The sequence below is a fragment of the Rutidosis leptorrhynchoides genome, chromosome 4, assembly GCF_046630445.1.
Source record: "Rutidosis leptorrhynchoides isolate AG116_Rl617_1_P2 chromosome 4, CSIRO_AGI_Rlap_v1, whole genome shotgun sequence".
NCBI lineage: Eukaryota > Viridiplantae > Streptophyta > Magnoliopsida > Asterales > Asteraceae > Rutidosis > Rutidosis leptorrhynchoides.
In genome coordinates, this window is record NC_092336.1 from 71046055 (window position 1) to 71057362 (window position 11308).

An 11308-nucleotide genomic window follows, 5' to 3' on the forward strand; every position below is an offset into this window, starting at 1 on the left:
AGAAAGAATTTGAAATGAAAGATCTCGGAAAAACCAAGTATTGCCTTGGTTTACAAATTGAGCATATGCCTAATGGTTTACTTGTACATCAAACAACATATACTGAAAAGATTTTGAAACGTTTTAATATGGACAAGGCAAAACCATTAAGTACTCCTATGGTTGTTAGATCACTCAATGTTGAAGCTGATCCATTTCGTCCATGTGAAGATCAAGAAGACATTCTTGGACCAGAAGTACCATATCTTAGTGCAATTGGAGCTCTTATGTATCTTACAAATTGTACAAGACCTGACATTTCTTTTGCAGTTAATTTGTTGGCAAGGTTCAGCTCTGCTCCTACCAAAAGACACTGGAATGGGATCAAACACATATTTCGATACCTTCGAGGAACTACTGATTTAGGATTATTTTATTCTAACGAATCAAAACAAGATTTGGTTGGTTATGCAGATGCAGGTTATTTATCTGATCCACATAAAGCTAAATCTCAAACTGGATATGTATTCCTAAATGGAGGTACTGCAATATCATGGCGTTCTCAAAAACAAACACTTGTTGCTACATCGTCAAATCATGCCGAAGTGATTGCATTACATGAAGCTACTCGAGAATGTTTTTGGTTGAGATCAATGACACAACTCATTACTGATTCTTGTGGACTAGAACGCGATAAAAGTCCAACAACTATCTATGAAGATAATGCAGCTTGCATAGCACAGATGAAAGAAGGGTATATCAAAAGTGACCGAACAAAACACATACCACCTAGATTCTTCTCATACACTCAAAATCTCATTAAGGACAACCAGATTGAAATGAGATATGTGCAATCTAGCAAAAACTCTGCTGATCTTTTCACGAAAGCACTTCCAACTACTATTTTCAGAACACACGTTCATAACATTGGCATGAGACATAACAGCTGAAGCGATGTCTACTTGAGGGGGAGTCAACTCCATGCTGCACTCTTTTTCCCTTAGCTAAAGTTTTTTCCCACTGGGTTTTCTTTAGCAAGGTTTTTAACGAGGCAGTAATTTATAGTTGATCTTCAACAAAATAAAATTGCTATCCAAGGGGGAGTGTTATAATAATAATAATAATATAGATATGGATAGTCAATTTTGGTGTATACATATAGTCAATTTTGGTACACAAAGTATGTATTTTTATATTGAGATTTTAGGCTATAAATACTCATGAATGCAAGCATTAAACTTGCACCATTTCTCACACTTACAAAGTGTTTCTTTCTTTCTCTCCATTATCATCTTTGTTCTTACACTTCATTATTAGTATTCTAAATCAAGAATCAAATCACTAAAGGTAGTTATAAGCCTACTGAATTATAACATCAAGAATCAAACCACTAAAGGTAGTTATAAGCCTACTGAATTATAACATCAAGAATCAAACCACTAAAGGTAGTTATAAGCCTACTGAATTATAACATCAAGAATCAAACCACTAAAGGTAGTTATAAGCCTACTGAATTATAACATATACCTTCTTTATTAATCATTTCCATGAAATGTAAAAAGATGCTAAAACTTGATCCTAGTGTTTAATTACACTCTCTCTAAAAGAACAATCTGCAAGTACAAACTTAAGAAAGCTATGTATTTTAACAATGGTAGTTGACCTTAGACATAAGTACAGAAATAGGTGCCAAGTAGTGGCACATTCTACTCATAAATCAATTGACAAATTTAAGTATAAAGTTGTGAAAACCAAATACAGAAATAGAATTTCAAACAACTCATGGCGATAGCAACATTGTAAGAATTTCAAACAATGCTCCTTTCAAACAACCATTATATAATTAATCATTTAATCAGCTCAACCCTTTCCTCAAATCCAAAAACATGGATCCAAAATCATGAATTATAATGATATAATGATGCTCTCTCCATGTACTATAAATAGAAGCTTTAAACATCTCAGTAAATATGTACTCAAACTCTTCATTAAAAAATGGAGGGAAAAAGATCAAATCTTTTACTACAAGTTTCTTTATTGTTGATTCTTTCTTTCATAAACATATTTAGCAATGCAACCAAACTGGAAACCTACATTGTCACCTTAGACTCTCCTGATGGTATAAACTTTGCTACATCAGATGACCGACAAAGTTGGTACGAGTCCTTTTTAACAGCAACCAGCACTGACTCAAATGTGAAACCGAGCATACTTCATGCATACCATAATGTGTTTACCGGGTTTGCAGCCGACTTATCAGCAGAACAAGTAAAAGCAATGGAAAACATGGAAGGATTTGTATCTGCAAGACCCGAAAGAGTGTACGAGTTACACACAACGCATACACCCAATTTTCTGGGGTTGTACCAAAATTTAGGAGTATGGAAAGGATCAAATTACGGAATTGGAACCATAATCGGGCTGTTAGACACCGGGATTACGATCGGGCATCCGTCTTTTGATGATGAAGGTGTCCCGACCCCACCGAAAAAATGGAAAGGGAAATGTGAAGTTGCAGGGTGTAATAATAAACTGATTGGTGCTAGAGATTTTACTCGTGGTAGTACTCGCTCGCCGCTTGATTCAGGTGGACATGGGACCCACACGGCTGGTACAGCTGGCGGGAATTTCGTACATGGCGCGAGTTTATTTGGTAACGCGAAAGGTACTGCTGCTGGGATGGCCCCACATGCACATGTGGCGATGTATAAAGTGTGTGCTGACGTTGGGTGTTCGGATAGTGCGATTTTAGCTGCCATGGATGCAGCCATTGAAGATGGGGTAGACGTTTTGTCGCTATCGCTAGGTGGAGCTTCGTTACCGTTTTATGAAGATGGGATCGCGGTTGGTGCGTTTAGTGCTATTCAAAGAGGGATTTTTGTTAGTTGTTCGGCGGGTAATTCTGGACCGTACAATTCAACGTTGTCAAACGAAGCTCCATGGATTCTTACGGTGGGTGCTAGTACAGTAGATCGAGACATCAGAGCTACTGTTTATCTTGGAAACAAGGTCTTGATTGATGGTGAATCGGTGTATCAACCGAAAGATTTTACTCAGGACTTTTTGCCTCTTGTTTACCCGGGGTCAAACGATCAACGAGCATCATGGTGTGCAAAAGGATCGTTAGACCATTTTGACGTTAAAGGAAAGATAGTATTGTGCGATATGGGCGGGGCGATTTCAAGAATCGGTAAAGGTCAAACTGTAAAAGATGCTGGTGGGGCCGGTATGATTATTACAAACAGTGAAATCGAAGGGGATGGTACATTTGCAGACGCGAATGTTCTTCCTGCATCACACATTAGTTATAAAGACGGCGTCTCAATTAAGAAATACATCAGTTCAAACACAAAACCTGTTGCTACGATTTTATTTCGGGGAACAACCATTGGCGTAAAAACAGCGCCCGAGGTGACGTACTTCTCGTCCCGAGGACCGAGCAGGGCAAGCCCGGGAATTGTTAAGCCTGACATCATCGGGCCTGGGGTTAACATTCTTGCTGCTTGGCCGGTTTCTGTTGATAACATAACAACGAAAGCGACATTTAACATGATTTCGGGAACATCAATGTCATGTCCTCATCTTGCGGGTATATCAGCGTTATTGAAAAGCGAACATCCTGATTGGTCGCCAGCAGCCATTAAGTCTGCAATTATGACCACTGCTGATACGGTCAACTTGGGTGGTCAACCCATCGAGGACGAACGAGAGGTCCCGACGTATATTTATGCGACGGGTTCGGGTCATGTTAACCCGTTAAAAGCGTCAGACCCGGGACTTATTTTTGACATTAAACCTGATGACTACATACCTTACTTGTGCGGTTTAGGATATACAAGCAAACAAGTTGGAGTCATTGTTCAGAAAAAGGTTCGGTGCTTAGAAACTATAGAGGAATCGCAATTGAACTATCCTTCGATTGTGGCTACTTTAAAAGCTGGTGAACAAAAATCGTACCCGAGGACAGTGACTAATGTTGGAGTAGCTATGTCGAATTACACCATAAAAGCTTGGTCTGCTCCACCTGGTGTGATTATACAAGTTGGTCCACAGGTGCTAGAGTTCACAAAATTGGGTCAAACGGTGTCATACGAAGTTGTACTAACTCGAGATGCTACGACTAAGGTGACAAATCAATATGCAGAAGGAGTTGTTACATGGGGTAATGGTAAATACACGGTTCGAACTCCATACTCCGTCAAGTATGTCTGAGCTAGAGGAAGATCTACCAAAGTGTTCCTACAAACATCACATAATTGCTGCCAGTTTTTTTTTTTTCATATCTGCTTATTTTGCTTCCTCGACACGGTTGTTCATCATTGAAATAAAACTGTTACTCATTGGAGTCTTAAATCTTAGTGACCTTCTAAACCATTAATTCTGCCCAAAATCACTATAACTCAAAATAGATACCTTATTTCCTTACTTAAATTCATCCCTTTCGAAATTACCAAATACAATCAAATACATACACGTCACTTGAAAAAAAAACATTCAAACACAATAATAAGTCCACAGTAATATACAATATCACAAGCATATTTAGCTTCAATTGGTGTTCCGAATACATACATGTTCAACCAGCAGCATTATTAACGCATACTCAACCAGATTTAAACAGCAACACTGCCTTGGATTCCAAATAGAAATACACAAAGTGGTTTGTCTCATGAGTCACGTAAGAGCCTGCAAAAAGAAACACAAACATGATGTTACTAAATTACATGTGCTGCCTCCATTTAACCGTTTCAACCCGTTAAGAATTTTTCTTAAACGTACACCAATCCAATATGTACGTATATGTATATGTATATGTATATGTATATGTATATGTATATGTATATGTATATGTATATGTATATGTATATGTCTGAGTTTTTCAATGAGGTTAGCCTAAATAATACACAACAATGACACTCAAGGAGCTATTGTGTGAAAAAACTACATATCAAGCAGTGCCTAAAAGTGATGAGTGAGTAATCACTTTTCTAAGTACCTACAAACAAATATTTTAATGCTAACCATGACTCAAATTTTGAGTGGATGATTAAGCAAACCACTTTCAAAGCATGGAGTAGAAATTCATCCACACATGTTAACATTAGATATAACCCAACTTCCTGGCTTAACTGTCAACAAGTAGATGGGGTCAAATCTTACATGGCATATTCGTAACTAAAGGGTACTTGGGTAAAATGCTCCTCACCCTAAATAGATATTCTTAAGATATCTCTTACAGTCTCACCTCACTAACTCAAATTTTGTTTCTAGACGACACTAAATGGGCCTATAACTCCTAATACTTCTGTAGTTCTCCATTTCCTATAGATTTATAAGGAATTAAGAATAATTCTTAAGCTTTGATCTTGAACGGGTTCGCAACATAATTTTAATATAGAACAACTGTAAAACATTTGATATCATAAAAGCTATTTGACAAATTTAAAACTTTTGATATCATAAAAGCTATTTGACAAATAGAGGATGTGCATTGCCAGGCTAAAACTCTAAATAGAGGATGTGCATTGCCAGGCTAAAACTCTAAATTATTGCTTCACCTCGACTTAAGGCTTGAGCTGGTGCACTAATGTCTTCAACTATTACTCTATTAGTAACATGAGACTTATCCTCTAAATATCATAATCCTGATCCAGAATGACATATTATTATACAATAAAAAGAAGACGTAAAAATGATTGATGCAGGCATCACCTTTCTGTCTTGTAAGCATCACAGTAAATGTATAATTGTATATAATAAAGCCCATACTTGTAACCTCGTGATCTTTAATACCAAGCATATGTCTATTTCCCTAAATCACAGCCTGTTATAGTGTTATGTCCTAAACATCATGTCAGCCCTATAGCTTCGTGTTACCACCTTTCGGTCTTCCCCTCACGTTACTTTTAATAAATGTATGACACTGGATAAGGGTTTTTGTAACTGGTGTATTAAAAAAACATCACCCAAACCCCTTTCACTAACCTATCACTAAACCCTCCATATCTTCACTAAACGATACCCACAAATATACCCCACAAAATTAAAATACCAAACACAAATTCTTTGGCACATGAGAGATGTTCCGTGAGTAACCTCACGGTTTGCTTTCACAGAGGAGTTTAACTTGGTGGTACCTATCACTTTGAAACTTTGGCACACGCCAAACTGATTTCACGGTGCTCAAAGACCCTCGAAAGGGAGTGCTCTTAACAGTTTGTGCTAATTAAAACTGTACTTTTTAATATCTAGTTACCACTACTTATTCAAGATTGGTTCAAGTATAAAACAGCCAAAAAATAAGTAAACTTAAGCTTATAATATGTTTAGGGATGAGGGAAGGAGAAACTACAGTGGATACGTTTTGAATTTAAGCACTACATCATGCGAGCAGCTGGCTATTGCAGAACTAGATAGTAGATACAACCACAAAATGAGTAGAAGTTACAGAATACTATGCCGGATTTATAAGGAATTGCCAAGTCATTTGTGGACGATCGACTAAATTCATCTGCAAAACTGTATCTGACTACACAATAGTTATCATGTTAAGATGTTTTACAGCAAGGCATTTAACAAAGATTTGATCGATTGATACGCCTGCATCATATCCATATCAACATTAACTTCAGAACAATGTTGTCATTTTGCTCTCTTTATTAGTTTATTGTTTAGACCTTTTAACCATTCCTTTCAAAAGATAGCATCATAACATCAAGTTCCCTACTATAGACAGGCCCGTATTAGGTCACAACTTAGTAGATAGACATTACAATGACTCTTTACAAGGTTTCCAATACAAACTCTGAGTGGTAAGGACTGCGGATTTCTATGCATATAACAAACAGCCATGGAACAGCTGTATGTTTGCATATACATGTCTAGGTTCATGCAAACTAACCCATTTATAAGTATATTGGTTCAGTAATAGACGAGTAAGATGTGATATAAAAAAGCATATTCTTCAACTTAGAACAGATATAATCCAAATTATATGTATAGCATATAGCCTATAATACCGATAGAACTTATTCGAAAGGGATATAACCTATATATGAATATGCAAATGTCTATACCCCTAGACTCAACACAACGAATCAAATATAATGCAGGTACAACAAATGCAAATATCCATATCAACCGCTGCCTAGTTCGATTGTTGATAAACGTGACAAACATATCACACACATCATACACTTACCTTGCACCTCATATAAAAAGGTAAAAACTCAGTGCACTGAAATTAATCCTCTTACAGCACCGACTAAACCTAAATCGACAGATCTTCAAAGCTAACTACTACAATCAGCATTCACCTCTAAATTAACATCTCGAGATCGAAAACAGAATAACTCACGCAATGAATCCGATAAGCAAATATATAATCCAATCTAAAGTTCATATAAGCTACTGCACAACTATAATAATGTTACACGAAATCTACAGCAATAGCATAAGTAATTAATTACCGAAGTTTTTGCCGACGATACAGTGCCACGTAGGACCGTGATTCTTATCAAATTCCTTCTTTATCTGTTCCGCAACATCCTTCTCCACACTGCAATTCTCAAACGCCTACATACACAAACATTTTTATATAGCAATAGCAATAAGAATAAGAATAATAATTATAATAACAGTTGATAAATTGTAAAGTAGATAGCAACGGATCGTGACGTCACGGATTTGTAACGAACGGGACTAATAATAAAGAAGGCGGATAAATTACGGAAATGGCGATATTAATGGCTTCAGTTTGCATTTCTTCTTTCATATCGGCACTTTTGATAACTACTTTTTTGCTGCTATTAGAAGTTGAGGTTGATAACGGCGATGCGGTGGTTTTCCGATCGTCTGCCAGAAACGGCGGCTTAGCCGGAAATGTAACACTCGCCGGAGATCTCTTCGCCTCTTCACTCATTTTTGCAAAATGTTAGATTAGTGAATAGTGAAAGTGTGTGGAGGTATTTCCAACTTTTTCTTTAGTGAAATATTGGAAACTAGGAAAATAAAATTACGTAGTTACTAGTTACTCAAACTTAAACCTAACTTTTTGCATTTTTTCTTTGTTAATCGTATCCGAATCTTCAAGGTATAACATAAAACCTAAAACTTATTTACATAATTTTTGATCTTGTTTTAAATTCATGTTCATGATATAATCTTGTTAATTCAAACAAATACATATACATATACATGAACACGCATAGATATATACATATACATGAAGAAAAAAAAATATATTAATATGTATGTGTGTGTGTCGACCGAAAAAAAAAAGGAAAAGAAGTGTTTGATCTTTAAAACCTAGGTAATTAGATAAAAGATTTGTTTGTGTTAATTAAGGAAACAAAATATAAATATATATACATATACATAAATCGATACATACATATATATATATATATATATATATATATATATATATATATATATATATATATATATATATATATATATATATATATATATATATATATATATATATAAATAAAGACTATATATACACACATATACGATATACATAAACCCTAAACCTAACCCTAATTAATTAAACCTAAACCCTAGGACAATAATTAAACACTAGTCATTTATTACTAAACCCTAATCATTAAAATACTACTTTAATTAATTAATCCTAATTAATTAATGAAACCCTAATATTACTTATACTATTATTTAACATTTACACACTATTACTATTACTAACACTTATAACCTACTACTTATATTATAACACATAAAAACATTTTGGGATATATATTAGATATATATAGATCTTCGAACTTTCTTGACGAATGGTTTCTACGAAACTTTAGGAGGAAGGGTTTGGATTTTCTGATTTAAAGGATCCTATAGCTCAAGCCCCTAGACTTGAAATGGCCATTCGAAGGGAAATGTGTGATTGGAAGTATATCTAATATGGCAAATATCCTAAAATGGAAACACTTTTAAATAGAAACTTTCTAATTATAAACTTACTAAAATGAGAAACTTACTAAAAATGAAAACTTTCTAAAAATAGAAACTTACTAGGAATGGAAACTTAGTAAAACGAATTACACTTGCATACTTAAACTTAAATTTGAGCAAAACACTTAACTACTCTTAGATGTCAATAGGTTGACTTTCTGCTCACGTTCATTCAAACTTTCTATTCCGAGGAATAACCATCTCTCTCTACTTACTAAGGTGAATTTCATAGCCCCACTTTATATTGTGCACAACTTATTTAACTTTTTGGGGTGAGACACATGCTACTTTTACTATTTACAATTTAGACACAAGTACCAACTGTTAAACTATGTTATACCCGGCTATGTCCGACTAAGTTCCTACAGTGATATTTTTAATTGCTCGTTGAATGCATGCTTAATTATTGGGGGTAGGCCTATCGGGAGTAACGTCCCCGATACATTTAACCAAGTCATTGTATTACTTAATAATGAAATTAAACCGACAAGGACAGACACAACTTGTCATTGGGGCAAACTTTGAACGTTTAGTCTAAGTATCACGAACTGGCATAACTTTTTGATCTGCGAGATCAACTTTATAAACTAAATCTTGTGGTCTAAAACAACGGCCAAACATTTTTGTTAAACCTATGAACTTCACTCAACCTTTTTGGTTGACACTTTAGCATGTTTGTCTCAGGTGCCGATTGATCAAGCTTGAATTACTTACTGCTTATGTGATGCTACTTGGACTTAGGATCAAGAGATATTGCATTTATTATTCTTGCATTTAAAACAATTACTTTATTGTAATTTCCATTATTGTAACGACATTCATTTTCTGCTGCGTACTCAACAAAGTTTGTTCTTATCATTTAGTATTGTTCACGTATATTATAATATGTTGGTTTATTTGATATTAATGTCACATTCACCCAGGCCCTTATTGGGGGTGTGATAGATTGGTATCAGAGCATAACCAGGCTGTTATAGAGAACCAGGATTGCATCTTTATGTGTGCCTTATTTGCTAGCTAGGGTGCCTTAGCAATCTAGGAAACTATAACCTTTCCTGTCTTAGAATTTAAAGCACTTAGGATTGCCTTATAATCTTAATACTTATGCTTTAATAAACTTGACTCAAAGATGCTAATCAAAGTCTCTTTCCTAATGTTAGGATGTCAAGCTCAAGCGTTAATCAACCAAATAAATTGACTCTCTTCAAATCTTCTGAAGAAATGGCTCGCTTTAAACCTACCACCGAAGTAGGTGTTGGACACTCTTCAACTTCGAGACGAGTCGAAAGCCTACCTTATGGTCTTGGTGGTCCTCCCTCACCAAACTATAGTCCGGATACTTTACCTAAGTCTCCCGACTACTACCCAACCCCAAGAATTGAAGACAAGGGGAAACGCCCTGCTGATTTTAATGAAGATGGTCCATCTAAGAAAAGAGCTCGATCTCCTTCTTATGATAACCATAACGCCATGTGTGAAATTATGAATCTGCGAACGACTACCGAGAAGAACTTCGATGGTTTGCTTCGCCATGTTACAAGGATCGAAGCTCGAATGGATGAAAAAGACCTGGTAATCAAGAAACTTTTGGAGGAGAATGTGGAGTTAAAGAAAGAGATAAAGTTGGTGAAGTATAAGGAAGAACGTAACACCCGTTGGGGAAAGCAATCACTTGCTCATCTCAAGGAGAATGTTGATTTCTGGTTGGATATGGAAAGAAATCGAGTCAACAAGCAGCTTGCTCTAAAGGGGTACGATAACGACGCAGTCAACAGCCGCGTTACTAACCTCTACGATAACCTCGAGTATCTCTATGAGAAGTAAAAGGCGAGGAACGAGAAATTTGATGAGTTTATGAAGAAGGTGGAGGATAAGAAGAAGAAATATGAAGATTACTTCAATCTTAATATTTCCTATATTAATTTTCCAATTCCTTGTCTATGTAAAGGCTATGCCTTAAACTATTTCTATTTCCGAATCGTGTATTAAAAAGGCTTATTTAATGCCTCGTTCTAATAATATAAAGTGTTCTATAATATCATGTGATATCAATGCTTTATTTTATTCATACTTATAATTGCCCAAACTTATAACTTGTCACCTTACCAAACTTATGTTCACTTCTATGTAGTGACATCATGGTTCGTCCAGCTGCACCTACTATTAACAACATCGTATTGACCACTGAACAATTTCAAAAGTTGCTTGCTGTCGCCCAAGGCAACGCTCAAGCTAATAATGTTAATCCTCAACCGAAACCTTGTTCTTACAAGGACTTTACAAACTGCCATCCTCCCGCCTTTAAAGGAAATGAAGAGGCTGTCGAACTAGTTCGATGGTTTGAGAAGTTAGAGTC

At 35.7% G+C, this 11308-nt stretch overlaps 2 protein-coding genes across 2 annotated transcripts; one reads left to right on the forward strand and one right to left on the reverse strand.

Moving 5' to 3' along the window:
• Positions 1-1974: 1974 nt before the first annotated feature.
• On the forward strand, positions 1975-4191 carry LOC139904446 (subtilisin-like protease). The gene has a single exon (XM_071886375.1). It carries the CDS (start codon positions 1975-1977, stop codon positions 4189-4191), a length of 2217 nt encoding a protein of 738 aa, XP_071742476.1.
• A 276-nt stretch (positions 4192-4467) lies between these two features.
• LOC139843809 (uncharacterized) lies at positions 4468-7945 on the reverse strand. Its single transcript, XM_071833965.1, has 3 exons — positions 7709-7945; positions 7449-7554; positions 4468-4665 (listed from the first exon to the last, which is right to left on the reverse strand). The coding sequence occupies exons 1-3, from the start codon at positions 7898-7900 to the stop codon at positions 4583-4585; spliced, it is 381 nt and encodes a 126-aa protein (XP_071690066.1). The 5' UTR covers positions 7901-7945; the 3' UTR covers positions 4468-4582.
• Between the last annotated feature and the right edge of the window lie 3363 nt (positions 7946-11308).

What these genes read in the sequence shown, in the direction of transcription:
- LOC139904446 (XM_071886375.1), top strand. Translation starts at nt 1,975, where the DNA reads ATGGAGGGAAAAAGATCAAATCTTTTACTACAAGTTTCTTTATTGTTG.
- LOC139843809 (XM_071833965.1), bottom strand. Translation starts at nt 7,900, where the DNA reads ATGAGTGAAGAGGCGAAGAGATCTCCGGCGAGTGTTACATTTCCGGCT. An exon ending in CCATTAATATCGCCATTTCC is followed by an intron (nt 7,555 to 7,708) that starts GTAATTTATCCG and finishes TTGTGTATGTAG; the next exon opens with GCGTTTGAGAATTGCAGTGT. An exon ending in TATCGTCGGCAAAAACTTCG is followed by an intron (nt 4,666 to 7,448) that starts GTAATTAATTAC and finishes TTCTTTTTGCAG; the next exon opens with GCTCTTACGTGACTCATGAG.